Source organism: Arvicanthis niloticus, chromosome 14, assembly GCF_011762505.2.
Source record: "Arvicanthis niloticus isolate mArvNil1 chromosome 14, mArvNil1.pat.X, whole genome shotgun sequence".
Taxonomy (NCBI): domain Eukaryota; kingdom Metazoa; phylum Chordata; class Mammalia; order Rodentia; family Muridae; genus Arvicanthis; species Arvicanthis niloticus.
Genome location: NC_047671.1, coordinates 30,139,804 through 30,158,990, shown reverse-complemented (window position 1 = coordinate 30,158,990; position 19,187 = coordinate 30,139,804). Strand labels below are relative to the sequence as shown.

The 19,187-nt window shown below is 39.3% G+C and overlaps 1 protein-coding gene and 1 non-coding gene across 2 annotated transcripts in view; one reads left to right on the top strand and one right to left on the bottom strand.

The window, feature by feature from the left end:
* The window catches only part of Slc27a6 (solute carrier family 27 member 6), a 69,644-nt gene extending 54,129 nt beyond the window's left edge, over positions 1-15,515 (top strand). The window contains exons 6-10 of the mRNA XM_034517653.2: positions 5,341-5,431; positions 8,321-8,519; positions 10,197-10,294; positions 11,288-11,418; positions 14,623-15,515. Coding sequence (XP_034373544.1) covers positions 5,341-5,431; positions 8,321-8,519; positions 10,197-10,294; positions 11,288-11,418; positions 14,623-14,799 — 696 coding nt within the window. The 3' untranslated portion in view covers positions 14,800-15,515. The remainder of the gene's footprint in view (positions 1-5,340; positions 5,432-8,320; positions 8,520-10,196; positions 10,295-11,287; positions 11,419-14,622) is intronic.
* Positions 15,516-17,887: 2,372 nt separating this feature from the next.
* On the bottom strand, positions 17,888-18,019 carry LOC117720236 (small nucleolar RNA SNORA17). The gene has a single exon (XR_004608269.1). It is a non-coding gene; the product is annotated as a small nucleolar RNA SNORA17 (small nucleolar RNA).
* Between the last annotated feature and the right edge of the window lie 1,168 nt (positions 18,020-19,187).

The window sequence follows — 19,187 nt, the reverse complement described above, 5'->3', positions numbered from 1 at the left end:
TTAAAAATTTCAGTGATGTGAGATATTTAAATAATGCAATAAACTGCTTAAACTAAGTGATATATGTGGAACCTATATCTATTAAATGTATAATACCCATTTGTTTCAAGCACTTGGGAAACATTTATGCCACACCACTTAGGAAATCAAAAACAATTATATTCACGTGGAGAGACCCTTTTGTGACTCCAAGTCATTGCAGTCTTCCAAGAAGAGCCTGCCTTGTGTTTGCATTGCTGGCCTGAATTCACTACAGCTTCCTCCTGGAAGACTGCTGTCATGTCAGTGATATATAACATCACAATTATCTCCAATTTTTTTGTAAAAATACTGATTTTCAATTCATTTTCATTTACTTGTTTATAGCTTGAAAAAAATTTAAAAGTGGTACCTAACAACATACAAATCCTAGTCCCTCTCTCTTTTTTCAATCATTTCAGCTACCTGCTGTCTGGTTATAGTACAGATAATTTTTTTTTTTTTAAATTCAATGGTCATTCCATAATTAAGCAAAGGGATTATAAGTATGGCTCTTAAAACTTGAAATCTTGCTGTTTCGAGAGGAATCAACTTCCAGCTAGAGAGATAATGTTATGAGTGCGGGAGAAAGTGTGCAGCAGTGTGGGCTTCCTGTGACCCTGCATAGTTGACAACAGCTGCAATCCCTGCCACTTATTGCAGCATCTAAAGAGACAACATCCATTAACCGTGACTGATGTAATAAAATAGAAATCAGGAAACAACATTCCAAACAAACTCAAATCAAAGTTAGGGGCAGCCGTTATCTTTTCTACGGTAATTTCACCTGGGGAAATAATTTGGAAAGATTAAACATAAAACCTAGTGAAGACAAAAGCCTTGAAACAAAGGGAAGTCCAGATATGTACAGAAGGCGGATGGCGAGATACAAGTCGCATAAAAATAGTAAGTCCTTCAAAACGGCCAAGACATGTTTTCAAAATGATGTTTTTCCATTAACTCAGAAAAAAAATATCACAATGGGAAGGTCTTTAAAAGATAAGGGCTCAAATGAGAGGAGTTTCAAGGAAAACAGATCAGAAAGGGAATTAGAAACTAAACATGTTCAGCTCAAAAGGGGGGGGGGGAATGAAGAAAAATGAGCCCATAATAAAAATGAATCGCACATTAAAAGTTTAAAATACAAAACAGACTGTCAACATCGTTAGGGAGAAAATGACCAGGATTAAGGAGTGGTGCCCAGTTCCAGCACGTACTTAACTGTTCTTTCAGAGAAGAACTGGTCACAGGGAAAAAAATGATTCCTTTAACTATACTAGAATACAATGCTCATAAATATTTGAATTTTTTCTTTTACATTTTTATTGGATATTTTATTTATTTACATTTCAAATGTTATTCCCTTTCCGGGTCTCCCGCTCCCAGAAACCCCCTATCCTATCCCCCGCCCTCCTGCTTTAACCAAAGAACATATGATGTTCCAGAGAATGAAACTATGGTGCAGAAGAATAAACAGGAAATAATATACACGTGAAATGAATGAACGAAGTGTAAAGAACCAGGTCATGCTAAGGCAGAGCTGAGGGTGTGGGGAGAGGTGGGATGTACAAAGCATAGCTTGGTTGATAACAGGGCATAGTGCAGGCATCTCTCAAATGCAAACAGAATGCCGATGGCCAGACAAAAAGAAACAGAAATATCTTCATCCTTGATCTAGGGATTTAGTGATAGTTAAACTGCTCTCCCAGTAGAAGAACAACAAAGGACTGCTCTGAAACTTTTACAAATAAACAGAGAATAAGATGCATATGTATTGTAAGAACTGCACTTCTCTGAAATACGCATTGAAAGAACACATATGCTCCATCTGAAGGTTAAGTAAAACTTAGAAGAAGACACCTTCAATTTAAAAAGTTAGGTGGTCAGCATTAAATCTATTTATATACAGGAAATTAAACAGACCCACTTTATGTTTCTAAGTGGATTGGAAACAAAATCTGAAAATAAAAAGTATGTGTATTACTAACATATATAGGAGATAGCAGAGAAGAGGTATAGGTGGCATTTCTTCCATAGCGGTAAATCCAAGGATATAATGTAAAGATAAAATGTGGGATTGTCAAAAAGCCTATTTTTTAGTAGTTTTTACAAGCTGTTTAATCATCTTAAGTGCAAGCTTCTCCCTGCCAAGAGCAAAGTTCACGAAATGCAAACTTGGAGCACATTCATAAGGCCATCTACATTTCTGACGTCATATGCACTTCAGGAGCCTCCAAGACCACCCTTAGGGTTGGCACTTGACAAGGACTCAGCTCACTGGTGGCTGTTACACTCAAGGTTACAGCTAAAGGACAGGCTAAATGCAGCCAAGAGAACAGCTCCCAGACAGAATCCAGGAGGGTATCAAGGGCAAGGCCATGTGTTTTCTCTCCAATCAGAACAGCTCCGCTGCCCACAAGACTGACCTCCATTTCCTCCTGTTCTGGGATGCAGATGATGTAGCTCAGCTACTCCACTGTGGGCGTGGCTTAGAGATCCCATTTTAAAATCTCCTTGTTTTGTAGTTGGCCTAAGCATCCCAGGCAAATGAGTGCATTCCTAAATAGAACAGCACAGCAAGGTCTTAGAGACAGGCAGTAAGACATTGAGGATGAAGGCCAGGCATCGTTTTCAATGCGAAATTCTCAGACACAGAGACAGATAGCCCAGCTTCAGTGTCAGCTCTGCTGCTATTGGACTCCACTACCTGAGTGAGTTGCTTTTTTTGGGGGGGGGGGTTAAATTTTCCTCATGTGTTAACCAAGAAAATGACTTTTGGGTTCCTTAGCAATATAAACATTTTTGTATCCGAATATAGAAAGGCATGTAGGTGCAGCTGGAGCAATGGCTCAGTGGTTAAGGGCACTGGCTGCTCTCCCAGAGGACCTGGGTTCAATTCCCAGCATCCTCATGGTGACTCACAAGTATCTTTAGTCCAGCTTCAAGGGATCTGATGCCACTTCTGGCCTTTGTGAGCACTGCATGCACATGGCACACAAACACATATGCAGGTGAAATACCCCCAGACAAATAAACAAACAAACAAAAAAAGAAAGGCATATAAGTAGAGAGGGGACTCCTGGAGCTATTGTACAGCCATGTAACTGTGGACAGAACAGTTCAGAGGAAAACACTTACCAGTATTGTTTTGACCAAGACTTCATACAACTATGCTCTGGATACGTGCACCAAGACACATGCATATGATTTCATTTGGATTTTCAAGTGTGCTGATTGTTTTTATTTGTGATACTATAGCATAGCCATCACTGCAATTGCATGGTAGCCTCGTAAAGATAGAAAGGAGGGCATGCCTCTAGTCAATCACTTATGCCTTCATCCAGACTGCTTTTTTTTACAGATATTATAATGTATCTAGCATTACGTGGAGTGAAAAAATTACCTCTGCCGTCAAGTCCTATTTATCTGATAACAGACTCACTTGACAGTAATTCATTATGAAATTACTCTCACCTGGCGTACACTGTTGGCAAATTAATTGAAAATAAATACCACCAAAATGGATATCTGAAGTTGCTGGGAAAGTGTTTCAAAGTATAAAATAAGAGAGAAAAGGGAAAGAGAAAGGGCTCTCTTTCTTGCCTATTGGAACAAGATAATAAAGGCTGGACTGAATGTCTGAAATCTTTCCACCTGCCATTAGGCAAGTATAACAATATCATGTTATCAAAGCAGCAAATACCAGCACGGTGTAAACATGCATTTTAATAAAGAACGTTTATGTAATGAGAAAGAGTATGTTCTTTGCAGCCGCTTTGATGATCCCTTACTTTCAAATGGGATGACATTAGTCACTCCCTCCTATAGCATTCTAGTGCTTAAAGAGAACTCTGAAGATCTTAGCACACTGGCTTAGACTAAGGGCTCAGTTGACATTAGATGCTGTCATTTAAACTGAATTAAAATGATGAAGTGTGAAATGGTGAGAGAACTCATTGGATTAAAGTGGCCTCTTGGATGTCCACATGGCTGAGGGAGAGAATCAACTCCCAAAAGTTGTTCTCTTACCTAAACACACACACACACATGCATGCACACACACCCACACGGGCACACACACACATGCATATATGCACACACACCTACTCACACACATGCACACATGATGGCATACATATACTCATACAGATACACAAACACACATCCACACTCACAGTAACTAAATAACTAAATAGAAAACTAAATATTTAAAAAAAACTAAAAAAAACTTCAGATGTTGAATTGTGGTTCTGAGTACATGCTGTTTTTATTAAGGCTAAAACATCAGATATAGTTCTACTTATACTTTGATATTAATATATTTACGTTAGTGGTTCTATTTTTTAAATTTACTTGTTCTCCTTGGTCACTTTTTAAAATTCTTATTGTGTAGTTGTTTTTTTATCTTTGCCCCCTCTTCTCCTTCCTCATTTGCCAGCCCATGTTATTTTATCTCACTCCAATTCATCACTTACATATTAAATCTATTTTCTAATTCCATTTAATAAGGCTACAGATCTAAATGGCAAAAAAAAAAAAAAACCCTCACTTTTCTTACAGATAAAATGAGGGAGTTGGACTAAGCAATTTTTTAGTTCTGCCCAGATCAGACTTGATGGAATGACGTAGAGGTGTGCGTAGCATCGGCATGATGCTGTGATGTGGCTGCCCCGGGGCAAGGCACCTGGGACACAGGGATGAACGTCTATCAGAACCCTATGAGGATGAGGACATCCAGTTAGCCTGGCTTCTGAACTGAGGGGGAGATTCTGTCCAAGTCAAGTCATCTTTGCCACAGTGATAGACAGACCATTGCGTGTTAGCTTAAAGGAGTTAACCTGACAGGTCTAGAGTAGAGCCGAATGGTTCAAGTTACTCTAGTTTTTAGGTAGTTGGTCATATTTCTGGAGGCCCAGAGGAAATCAACAGTAACAAAAATCCTGATATTCATACCTCATGTCTTAGTTCTGTTTAAAACTTCCCTCTAGAGAGAATGTTTTCAAAGACTGTGAAATGGGTCCTCCTGCCCATGGTTAGAATAATGAATGAACCAGAGCCGGGTACCATCTGTAACTCGCTCTCACTCTTTTGAGGGTAAAGCCTAGCAGTGTTAAGGTGAAACAAAGCTAGAGGAAATGAAAATGAGTGCCAGTTAGAGAGGTCTGCTTACGAGTGCTTCCCACGTCAATTTTCAAGCCTTTGTTTAATTTTTTTGTCAGTAAAAAGATTCCTCGTTTAAATTGAACATAGATTCTGTTAGCAGATCCCGTTCTTGCACAAATAGCCGAATGCTCAATTTTATTCTTCACTTTGGGTTTGCAGCTTTTTTTCTCCTTTGAGTTGATAAAGTATGACTTTCAGAAAGATGAACCACTGAGGAACGGACAAGGCTGGTGCTACCGTGTGAGAAAAGGTAAGACGAGTTACGAAGTCATTGTCTTAAGCAAAGAACCTGAATCCACAGGTGCTGAGTTCAGGAAAGAATGACTGTTCGGAATGTGACTTATCTTGTAGTGTAATGCAACTGTTGGATGTTGAGCCCTAATTAGGTTGTAAAATAGTTAAGTGGCATCTCTTTGGCTTTTATTTCTCCTTATCTACATCACACATCACCAATAATACTAAATTAATGTTTTGTCCTAGGTACAATGAACAGTCAGGCCACCTCTGCTTTACGTTTTGGTTTTGACACTTAGGAGCAGGCAGCTGTGGCCAGACTGGCTGATCTAAAACTCGTTTCCTTCCTCTGTAAATCAGTGGTGACATGATTTATTTCATGAGGCTTGTGTTGACAACTAAGGGATATGTACAAACCTTTGGCTTCTTCCTTCCTCTCTTCTCCCTTCTATTCCTCTGAAGGCAGACTGTCTGAAAGTTTTCAGTTTAGAAATTTTGATGAAAACAAAGGCCTCAGTTACCTGCAGATCATCATTGAAAACAGAACATATAAAGCTATGCACTTAGAAATGAACAGATACTATCTATGTAAATGTAACCCAAATTCCAGAATGAGGCAATACCTAATACTGCCTCAACCTACACTTGACATGACTTCCTGGATCTTTGCTTCAATGTGATAATACAAGTTGTAAACCTGCTTTTCTTTTATTCTTGTTCTATTTGTCTGACTGCTACTGGAAAGATTATAAAAGAAAGTATTAATAATCTCCCAAGCTTCAGAATATCCAGTGTTGCTGGATGTCTAAGAAGATGACACAGAGGTATTGCTCTTGTAGAAGACCAGAGTTCACTTCCCAGTACTTGTGTCACAGGTGCTCACAACTGCTTGTAACTCCAGCTCCAGGAGATTTGAGCCTTTGATTTGTGAGGGCACCTGTGCTCAACTGCACTGGCATGTACAGACACACACACACACACACACACACACACACACACACACACATGCGCTCACAAAAATAATAAGATTAACATTTTCAAATATTTCTTAATTCAACTCCACAGACATTCTCCAAGAGAAAAAAAAAAGGATAAGGGCTGGAGAGATGGCTCAGAGGTTAAGAACACTGGCTGCTCTTCCAGAAGACCTGGGTTCAGTTCCCAACACCCGCATGGAAGCTCATAACTGCCTGTAACTACAGCTCGAGGAGATTCAGCATACATGCAGGAGTATCCTGCTACACAAAACACCAGTGCACATAAAATAAAAATAAACAATAAGTCATTTAATAAAAATAGGAAAAGTAAACCTTTGGAGGATTTGGAGAACTGGAGGTCTTTCTTAGCCTGTTGTTTAGAAGCATCATGAGATCTGAAACCAGAACTTAAATCTTGGGATGGTGCTTATGTAACTTCAGCAATTCTAAAAATGCTGACTGAGCCCACTCCAGAGTCCTCGTGATGAGCTCTTGCACTTTGTTTTCTGTTATGGCTTTGTCCCTTCATTATGTCAATTATGCCTCATCAGGAAAGACATGAACACCGTGACTTGTAAAATATTTACAATAATTTGTCAGAGGAAAAGCTAGTACCTAAACCCTGAGAAGTAAAAACAAGCAGTATAGTTTGTGAGGAAGAAGGGAGTCTTTAAAAATTCTGCACTATTAAATGCAGCCTGACAAACTTCACAGAGTGTGTGAGCCTTTGAGGGCATGTGGACCTTGTTCTGAAACGTGTACTCCAGCTCCTCTGTGTGACGGCAGTGTGACATTGGGTAGATTACTTGGTCTGCCTCCCTTTCTGCATTGGTAAGATGGAGCTATCATGGAGACCTTTCTTAGAGGCTTTTGCTGACGATGAGAGGATGCCGATGCAGGGCTCTAAGGACAGGGATGCTACGGTGATGTGTGCAGTGTAACTGATGATGCCAGCAGTGGCGGGGCTAGTGAGGATGAAAATGATGAGAAAGAGAAGCAGTGGAGTTCTGCTGGAGCAGAGCATGTGTCCTTATCCAGAGGGAGGTAAGGGGACACAAATACAGTGTACAGTGGCTGAGAGGCAGGAATAGTCAAGAGCCTTGTGACTACTTCATCCATCACTGCAGCGAATCCAGAAGAATGTAGACACGGACTTTTAAGGCTGCTACTGTGATCTCTGCTTTCCATTACCTTAAATGTAACCTTGCCTTGCTGATCACCAAGCACAACCTCGACTAGAGAGACCTGACTAGAATAATGATTTCAGATAAATATCTAAGCGTGCGAGTGTTGTCATGAGGCGGGAGCTCTTTCTAATGCCCTCCCTTGTCAAGAAATTACAGAATAAACCATTAACTGGTTCAGCCTACTTCATGGGTTCTTTGCTCCAAAAGCTTCATTTTGAGTTCTGTACCTATTTCTTTTTCTGATTTCAACTGTTGATTTCACCCTTCTGGACTTTAGTTCTCTTAATAAAATTAGAATTGTAATGCCAGTTTCAAACAATTGCTCCTCAAGATAAGTACAGTTATGATGGTAGAGTAGGTATGGTCACTAATATGTATGTAGTGTTATTTACCAGCTTATTAAAATTGCCGAGTTATTTGCTCTCAGTATTACCTGAGTTAAAATCTGTGCAATTCCAAGAGACATTACCCTTTGTCTGTCAACCCAGAGTACAAGAGAAATTAAATTCACATTTCATTTCCATGCGATTCCTTCGCTGTTCATTTTTGCAAGGTTGTTTGTGAAAGGATGCTGGATGCAGGCACCAAGAGAAAACACCATTGAGTAGAATGGAAACAAATATAAAGGAAAATGGGAAGCTACAAGGCTGGGTTTCTTGGCTATATCTTGGGGGTGTGTGTGGTGTCTGCACTGATCACTGCTGGAGCACATGGCTTCTAAAGCAGCCCTTTCTCTTGCAGGAGAACCTGGTCTCCTCATTTCTAGAGTCAATAAGAAGAATCCCTTCTTTGGCTATGCTGGCTCATACAGGCACACGAAAAGCAAGCTGCTTTTTGATGTGTTTAAGAAGGGAGATGTTTACTTCAACACGGGAGACCTAATGTTCCAAGACCATGAGAACTTTCTGTATTTTTGGGACCGTATTGGAGACACTTTCAGGTAGGAATGGCATCACTGGATGCCCAGCTGGCTCTGTGCCTGTGAATCCCTCTTCTGTGGAAAGTGGAAGCTCCTGCTCCTGATAACTCAGGACACTCAGGGTCCTTTCAGCTCCACAATGATTCCCCGCACAAAGATGGGCTCACCATCTGTTTCTAAATGTACTATAGGTTTAGTTCTGGTGTCAAACTCCATAGTTGTTCTTTAAAAAAATGAACTATACCCAATCAGTAAACTTTACATTTAGGATATGATAGTAGAAGCAGCACCTGAAGCTAGAATTAGGGATATACAGAAGAGCCATAGGGTCTAAAGTCATTTCTTTTGTTTTATTTTATTTTGCAGATATTATTCTTTCTTTTTTCTAATTAATTCATTTATTCACTTTACATAATAATCACAACCCTCCTCCTCTCAGTCCCCCCTTCACATGACCCCTCCACGTAAGCTCCCCTCCCCTCTCCTTGGCTCTCCCTACACCTGATACCCCACTTACCCTTCCCATCACTTCTGCCACACAGTTCCCTCCCTCCGTCCACTTCTGAAGACAGTTTCATTTCTCCTTCTGAGTGAGATTTAAGCATCCTCCTCCCTTGTGCCCTCCTTGCTATTTAGCCTCTTTGGGTCTGTACCGTGGGTGTCCTGTACTTTATGGCTCACATCCACTTAGAAGAGAGTGAGTACATGCCATGCATGTCTTTTTGGGTATGGCTTACCTCACTCAGGATGCTATTTTCTAGTCCCATTAATCTGACTAAAAATTTCACAATGTTCTTGATTTTAATAGCTGATTAGTATTCCATTGTGTAAATGAATCACATTTTTTCTTTCTTCCTTATCTCTTATTTCCTTGTTGGAGGTGGGGATGAGAGTGGAAATGCCACATTATACATGTGACTTTTCGGAGTTGGTTCTCTCCTTCTAACTATGTCTGTTTCAGGGATTAAACTCTGATTCAGTGGCAAGTGCCTCACTACTCACCAACATGTCTCACCGGTCCTGAGATGATTCTTGATGTAATGACAAAATATTGAGACTGAGATCGCTCACTCCCGTTTCTTTTAACATTTTATTTTCTAATTTCTCAAGTTTGTCTTAGCCTACATAAAATTTTATTTTACTTTGTTATTCAATGGCTATAAAATAGTCAGGAGCATAGAGTAAGTATTTAGCAAGGGCTTGAGTGAATAGACAAATAGGGAATAAATAAGAAGTATATTAAATTTTCGTCATATAGAATTGTCTTCATTAAAATAGCAGAAGTGGATGTGTTAATGCCCAGAAAGTAAAGTTGTTTAAAATGCTGATGTAATTATAGTATTTTTTAAAATTCCTACCTTCAAGGATAAAGTTTTAAACTTAATTTTTATTATTGCACACAGTAGTGATTTTGTGCTGATAAATTTCTCTTCTCATCAATTCGTTTCACAGCTCTCTTAAAAGTATTTTACAGTGAACAATTTATACCCATAAAACTCTTAAGTTATTTTAACCAAACCACAGCTGCTGACTTTATTGAACTCTGAACGAAACGCTTTTGTAGACGTGGCTTTTGCTTGGAAACTAGTTGTTTTTGGCCACTAGGTGCTTCACAGAGCCAAATGCAAGTCACTGAAACTGAAAGCAGGAGCTGGCTCTTCAAATGCCTGTGCTCTTAAGGATCTGTCTGTCATTTAGGTGGAAAGGAGAAAATGTCGCAACCACAGAGGTTGCTGATATGCTTGGGAGGTTGGACTTCATACAGGAAGCAAACGTGTATGGTGTGCCCGTGCCAGGTATGTGGCTGTGGTCGACTTGGAGAATTGTCAGGAGAACGCCCATGCGTGGCTTCTTTAGGTTTTTATCACTTTCTAAATCAACATTTAAAATTTTGCATATTAAAATTAACATTTAAAAATATTTTCATCTTGCCTTGACAAGCAATGCCCTTGCATACGCTAACAAACTTTATGGACACATTAGAAAGAAAAAAAAGGTATGGATGGATTTTAATGTTTTTATGTGCTTTGAAAATAGTTGAAGCTGATCTTTCCAATGGTCTCCCTTTTCTGTTATGACATGCGTTAGCTTATTCCACTCAAAAGGAACATGTTCTAATTTAAATGTTTAATAATACCACATGTACCTGAACTGTGTTCTTTTATGCAAATGATAGTGTTTCCTTGCTAATGCTGTGGGGTAAAGAGGGGAGGCCAGGGGTTGAAATGTCTACTTAGCAGCAGAGGAAGGAGAAAACAGACTGGGAAACTGTCCCTGAGGACTGGAGAAATGGGCCAGCCCTCTGAGGTCTGCAAACCACATGGTGGGCAGTAAGCAATGGGAACTTAACTTTCATTCATTTTAATTAATAAAAAGAAAATAGCCATTTCTACTTCTCTTAACTTCAAATACTCCCCGTGATTTTTTTTTCAGTAGCAATTAAAACGCACATTTTTGCTAGGCTATAGTTAGCTTTCCCTAAGATTTCTGTCTTAGCATTTGTGTTGGTATGATGAAAATTTTATATATAACTTATTGTCTTCCATCCAGCCTGTCTCGTTTCTGTCGGACGGATAATCAAAGGCAAACTGTGATCATCCCTACAGTTCAGTTACTTCTAGTGATTAAATCATACGTGAGGGAAAGACACAGACTCAATTTATGCTACTGCCCCACTGTCACCTCTGGAATAGAATGTAGAATGGGCATCTCTGTGGCAGTCTGTCTGACAGGACTGATTTTGAAAACTCACCTAGTAATACATGGATTTTATTTTGACCTTTCCCCAGGTTATGAAGGAAAAGCGGGAATGACTTCTGTTATTCTAAAACCAAACAAGTCTTTAGACTTACAAAAAATGTACGACCAAGTGGTGACATCTCTACCAGCTTATGCCTGCCCACGGTTTTTAAGAATTCAGGTAATTTTACAACCTCAAAATTTCTTGTCAAAGATAGGAGCCAGAACCAAGAGGTGGGTCACTAGCAAAGTACCCTTCTCTCCTTTAGAGAATGTGCCCATTTATTTATATTGGATAACTTTAAAAATAAAAATCAGAGAAACGTGGAGTTGATGCTTTGGGGCACAGTGTTTGAAGCTGCATCTGAAGGAAGCATGATGAAGGGCTAGGGTTTTTGTCCTGATTGTGGAGTTGTCTCTTTCTCTTCACATGGGACCTTAGAGCAAAGTGATGCTCTCAGTGGGGGTGGCAGGTCAAAACTGTTTCTTGCACATATATTATGATGATGGTTGGAGCTATTTGCCTAAAAGAGGGTATCACTGGGTCAACATCCAAGTGTTTGCATGCAGATAGCCCACGTATCTTTTACCTACCTTAACACAGGCACATCTGACACAATCATGATAGCACAATCTAAGATAACTATCAATTTTCCCATATTACTTATGTACTTACATGTTATTTCCATTTCCTTTCTATACATCATCTTCTGTATAGCTTCCATATAACTTCTTTCTTTAATTGTTAATATATTAATATAGCATGATCTATATTCCTAAATATACAAATAAAAATATATGTATTAAATATAATATGCATTCCTAAATATATAATTACAACCTGCTCATCTGATATAATGTTATCCATGTACATAATATTTCAGGGCTGACCATTTGGTGTTGGTTAACCAATTAGGGGACTCCTTCTTGGGAAAGCCTGTTTTGTCCGTTTCTCAGTATTCCTTAGTTTCCTATAGTTCTTAGTCTAGGGTTGGGACCCTATAAGATTTCCTTTGTTGATATAATTCCCATTCAGATCTTGCTTAGGCAGCCATGTTGTTGAGACTTCATAAGTATAGCTTCCCTGACATTTCTAGGTGATATAATCTCATAACAGACATCCTGTTCCTTTGGTTCGTACAATCTTTTATTGATCGATGTTGGTCGTAGGTGCTACAGTAGAGAAAGAAGCTCACTAAGATGCTAAAACCTTCATTTCTGGGGGTTCTGCCTCTTAGAAAAGACTGACACCCAGCTATCTCACTCCTGTTACTTTATTCAATCATTGTACAAGGCTAATTGGGCCTGGGAAAGGTTCCAGCTACCAAAGTTATCTTGCCCTTGCTGCCCATGAGAGCAGACAACCCATACAAATCTTGCTACCTTTTGACCATGGCTATCCACAGTCAAACGTAAGAACCCCAGGTTTGCCAGTGTCTTAGGACCAAGGTTTGTACAGCTGCACCTCTCACATAGCACCAAGTAAAGATTCTCTAGAGAGACAACATTCCTTCAAGGTTCAAACAGTCACAGAACAATTTTTCAGCCTCTACTGAATGATCCAAACATAGCAAAAGCTTTACTCAAACATTTCACTCCAAGCCAGATACAAAGGCTTTACTATACATTTCACTTCCTGACACTAAGGCTTTACTGATGCATATCGCACTACAGCCTTTCTTCTTCCTCCTTTGGAAATGTTCTCTGAGCCTTAGGTGCAGGAGTTGTTGTAGATGGGGCAGGTGACGCAGGTGACATGATCACTGCTTTGGCATTGTGATCAATTATAGCTGTGATGGTCTTTATCTCTTGCAAGAGATGTTTTTTTGTTGAGGAGTAAGAGCTATACTTATCTGTGGGTATAACTAAATGTTTAGAATGCAGGTGGGAATTAAAAGGTGGCAATTGATATAAACCTTATAAGATTCAGGACCTCATTAGCTCTGAGTCGTTGGATACACTTCTAGTACAAGGCATAGTCGTCCTCTTTTTGAGAAGTTCTTAAATCCAATTACTGAGCCTTTGGTTGCCACTGAAATGTTGAGTGTCCTTACTGCACTCTTGGGGTTATTGTGCCATGCTGCCCCTTGTAGTTCATGGGCCCTTTATTGGTTGCTGGTCAGGAAAACCAAGAGTCCTAAAACCCTGTAGACTCTTGCTGTTGCCCTTAGTTGCCTCTCAGAGGTTGTAGATAGGTCCTTATTCCTTAAGAGACCATATACTGTAGACACAGGAGCCAGAGTATCTGAGCAGAAAGCCTCCTTCTTGAGGATTGATTTTATGGTACCAGAAGGTGTCATGCAAGTTGCCAATGGGGGGAAGGAGCCAATAGCTATACCCATCTGCCTTGTCCTTTGTAGCCAAGTCTACTCTTTCCATCTTTCCTTGATTATCTCATGAGAAATGTATCTTCATGGAATAGAATACAGATCTAAAAGGTAATGTTTTAACACTTTAATCTCAATGTAACTTAAAATTCACTCTCAGAAGCAGAATATTTTGACATTGAACTAGTCTAGAAGACTGGGTCAGCATTATACATATTTAGGAAATACTTTAATATCATTAATTTTCTAAACAAAGCATTGTCCATTACAGTTAATGATTATTATTCATTTGGTACAATTAACCTAACATTCTCAGATCTCAAAATATTTATGTAGCAGGACTTACACTACACACCTTTAATCCTAGCATTCAAGGAGCAGAGACAGATGCAGGTGGATCTCTTTGACTTTGAGGCCAGCCTAGTCTACACAGTGAGTTCGAAGCTAGGAAGGTCTACACAGTAATACTGTACCTCAAAAAATCTTATAACAAATGAATTATAGTAATAAATAATCTGAGAAAATGCAGAACTAAAACTTCTGACCACTTGAGTAAACCAACTGCTCTGTGACATTTCTAACAAGGTAGTTTTGCCCATAACACAAATTTTAAATGTAATAATACTCAATACGGCTGAAATACATCCAACCCTGTCCTTTTGTTCTGTTCTAGAGACACAAATTAGCAGAGCCTCCTGAGAAAACGTGTATCATAAATTTTGCCTTTTGTAACTTTAACTCCTATTACAGTATCATATAGTCATAATATTGTTTGGTACTACCATGAGAGAGCATATGTATTTCAAACATGCTTAATTTGTTGGTCACATTAATCATTATTTATGCAGTAAGATAACATTTCAATAAAGTTTACAGATAAATAAATGTTTTCTATTTCTAATGTCAAATTAATAATAAATATAAACATTTTAATTAGATATAGAATACGATAAAGAGATATGGCCTATTTTTTCCAACATTTTGCTCAGACATGAATACTAATAACTTACAATGACTACTAATAACTTGCTCTGGTAATATCTGTAATTATTTCCTAGGACAAAATGGAAACAACAGGGACATTCAAGCTAAAGAAGCTACAACTGATGGAAGAAGGATTTAATCCGCTGAAGATTTCTGACCCACTTTACTTTATGGATAATTTGAAAAAATCTTATGTTCCATTGACCAAAGAGATTTATAATCAGATAATGTCAGAGGAGCTTAAAGTTTAAGACTGTATTTATGGGACTTTGATGGCTTCCTGGGAAAGGTGACAGAAGATTCATGGACCTCTTTGTGGACAAACATGGAGGAGTTCTTTTCATGAATTGAAAGAAATTGTACATGAAGCATGCATTTTGTATACCCAAGCATCCAAAGCCCACCCTTCTCAGCACAGTGAGCCGTGAAGTAGGAGCTGTTTGCCTCATGGTGGCAAGGCTGACTTGAGGCTGCTGCTCACAGTTGCTGCCCAGAATCACCAGAAAGCAGCATGAGCTTTATAGTATGAGGTCAGAGGTAGACTACAGTTCAAAGTACAATGATTTCTGAATGCATTTGGGAAGTAAAATCAAACAGGCCGTAGTATTACCACCTGACTCTGTCAGGAATGTGATGATTTACTCTGAAGCGGAGATGGGGAAATAACGTTCAGCATAGGCTGTGTTTCCTTCTCAAGCAGAATTTCCTTGAGTTTACTAAGACTTAGATTTGCTTTGATTGATATAAACTTAGCTGATATTTTATTAATTTTAAGATTCAGTCAGTAACAAAATACTTGCCTTAATATTGAAGATTTTAAATAATACATAAGTAATTAACAGTTGAATCATTTAAAATACTTTTATGTAAAGATTCTAGTTTTCAGAGAATGGTAAAAAATTTTTACTGAGTTTATTTTTATGTGATTTATCTTGTAACTCAATAAAAGCATCTTCATTAATCTGTGATTTGAGTGTCTTACTTTTTTTTATTATTTATTTTATGTGTGTGGCTGTTTTACCTGCATCTATGTCTGTGCACTATGTTTGTGCCTGCTGCCCACAAAGCCCAGAAGAGGGCATCAGGTTCCTCAGAATGGCAGTTATGTAGTTGTAAGCTGCCAACAGCGGTTTCTGGGAATCAAACCCCAGGTCCTCTGAAAGAGTATCCACTGAGCATCTCTCCAGCCCAGCAATCTTTGTTGTACTGTTTTAAAGTAAACTCCAATCAAAGGAACCTTAATGAAAATACATGTACTAATATTCCCTTCCTCTCAAAAATACATTAAAGGGACAAACAAATATCAAACTATAAAAGGCCAGAACAGGGAAATGGGTACTCCCACACCCTTTGAATTGTTAGGCAGCCATGGAAATGGAAAAAGATTCGCAATAAATTCCGCAGAGCCACAGGAACCAATAATGATACCCAACAGCTGGACTAGAGCAGAGTTCTGGAGTTACCATCACGATCAAAGACAGAAAGGGCTGCCAGTCTGAACAGAAATGTGAGGAGTTACCTGAAATGCAGGGCATAAGGACAGTGTGGAGAGCAGTGTGCCAGAAACTGGGGCATTGGGACCCAGTGTTGGCTTTAATCTAGAACCACAAAACATCCTTTCCATAAGGTGAAGCATCAGCTGTAGAAAAGCAGCATGGATTGGTTGTAGTTTGAATGTGGTGTGTCTTCTTCCTCCAAGATGCCTGTGCGGGTCATTTGGTTTCCAGGGTACAATGTTGAGGTGTTAGAATGTTTCAGAGGCAGGGCATTAGTAGAAAAGAGATATCCTTTCTTGGATTAGAAAGAATGTATAGTTCCTTTTAGACTCCAGTTTATTCTAGGGAGAATAAATGGCTGTGCTTGGCATCTTCTGATCATTCCTCTTTCTATTGTCTCTAATCTCTCATAGAATGACACAGCCTACAGGGTCATCACTAGAAGCCCAACAGATATGGCCACCTGATCTATAAATTTCAGCCTCCAAAACTGTCAGCTAAATAAATATCTTTTCTATGTAACTACCCAATTTTAGATATTTTGTTATCACACAAGAAAACCCATTACCTTGGAAGGCTCTATGGAGCAAGATTAAGAAGCCGAATAGGGTGCAACTAGACAACCATAGAACTATAAACCTAGCTCTTCAAGAGAAAGTTTGCCTATTTATGTTATCTAAGAAAACCTGTATACCAATACATAAAGGGGATGAATTGTTTTCCCTTAGTAAAAAGTTTCAGTGACTGCATAAACCTCTATAACGTTCACAACCGTTACTGACCTTTATGGTCAAGGATTCACTTAGGATATTTGCTTTGCAGATTGTAGTTATCCTTTTAAATGTTGGAAATGTATTAGAAGGTTTCTACTAATTTCTAACTGATTTCTAAAAGCCAGGGAAACTGAATTGCTACAGTAAACAACATATTCGGGTAGCACCCTGCACCACTGCTCAGTTCTTAGATGTGAGGCACAGGTGTTCGGAGGAGAACCATCCATTCTAGAAATGGAGGGAGGGATGGAAAGCATCCCAAGTAGAGAGATCTTTGTGGGAAGCTGCTGAGAAGCAAAGCAGACGAGATCACATGATGAAAGAACGTGTGGGAGAAAGGGGAAATGGCACCACCATTCTAAATGCTTCAAGGCTAAAGAAGCCAGCGCTACAGTAAACATAGACAAAACACGAGATGGAGCGATGTGTGATCAGGACAATGGGTTACAGAAAGTTGCATCAGCTGCACTTACATCACTTACATCGGCTTTGTTTGTGGAAAACTTTCCTGAGCACACAATCTCACTCCTGACTGAGGAAAGCAGCAAAAACCAACATATCACTCAGATGGACAAGTTTACTCAGGACAAAAGCAAACCCTAAGGAAGGTTCACTTAAAAAAAAAATTATTGATTCTTTGTGAATTTCACAGGTACTTCAATTCTGTACAGCCTTTAGACATATGTCACTAGGAGGTAACCTAGACCAGGGGTATCCACCTGGCTTTTGGTGCTGCCACAGGGCCAGGCCATAGATGTGGCCCCCAGTGGCAGCACAGATCAGAACCCCACTATGGTCCCAGGTGGCATCACTGGCTACCCACATCAGGCTATTCCTTGCCTCAGTTCTGCCTTTCTTCGTTGTACCCACAACCTTATGTTTCTCCACCACTTACTCGCTCCTCATAGTGGTGCCTGGGGTCTCTGAGTGGGGTCATCTCAGGAGTAGTCTCCTGAGTGCAATATCCCACTCATGTAATATGGCAGCAAACAGAGGTCATCTCTGGCATTTTTGGCACACTCCCCTCAAGGCCTGCAAGATGACGGTCATCCCAGGCAGGCTTTTGTCAGGGATTTAGGCTTCTAATCGTTCAGAAGATCACAGTTCAGAACATTGAGCATAAACACAGCCTCTCTCCTCTATGCCACCTACTGGTGAACATGTGGCACAGCAGTCACACCTGCAACACCTCTAGGAGCAAGGAGGATTAACATTTTTAAAGTACTAGGCACTCCTAGAAAATAAACAGAACCATCTTTATAGTATATGAATGAATAATTGCATTAAAATTAATCACAGCTATACATCACGAATACAGACTTCCCCAAAAATGTTTCAGGAGATTTCCAATGTAAATGTAAATACAAGTCTGAATATATTTATAGAGAGATGGACAGATGTTTATGAGAGAGGGCAGAGGTGGAGGAGAGGAATCTAGTTTAGTATCTAGTGATTTCAAACCACTAAAATTTGATAGTAGAGTATTAGTTACCAAATTAATGAATTTTGGACAACAAAAAATATCTCAAATGTAAGTATATTGTCCACATGAAATAATAATAGCCAAAGTTTGTCTGATTTATCAAAACTAAGAAGCACAAATGAAGGTGGAAAAATACTATATTTTAAACACTCAATGCCAATGCTTCTCAACCGGTAGTGACTTCTTGGGGGTGGGGCAAATAACTCTTTAACAGGGGTCACATAAGGCCATCCTGAATATCAGAATTATGACTCATAACAATAACACAACCACAGTTATAAAGTAGCAGCAATAATTTTTGGGTTCACCATAATATGCGGAACTGTATTAAAGGGTCACAGCATTAGGAAGGCTGAGAACCACTGACCTAAGGGTCAAGCGAGAACTCTATATCCAGTGAAAATGCTTTCTAGGAATGAAGGTGAAGTGCTGTGGTCTCGGTTATAGCACCTTAAAAACAGCCAGGATGCTTTGTCCTGGCTCTAGTATTTAGGAAATGCTAAAGCAGGTTTTTGTAAGACCAAAGTAAAATCTTGCTAAAAGGAAATTCCTATCTTCAGGAAGGAAGAAATGAAGGCATATATTTCGTAGAATTAAAAGAATTTTTTCATTTCTTCTTTCAGGGCAAGGACTTTGGTTCGATGGGATTAGGCCTTTGAAAGGGAAGTTAGGACCCTAGCCTCTTCCACTCTCTGATTTCCAGCTGCCATGAAGTCAGAACCTTTACTCCATGGCACACTCCCAGCCTGGGGTTCTGCCTAGCAACTGGCCCTAAAGCAAGAGTCAGTTGACCATGGTTCTAATAAACTAAAGCCTTGGGAACAAGAAGTCCAAATAAACCTTTCCTTCTTTCAGTTGACTTGTCTTAAGTATTTTGTTACAGTAGT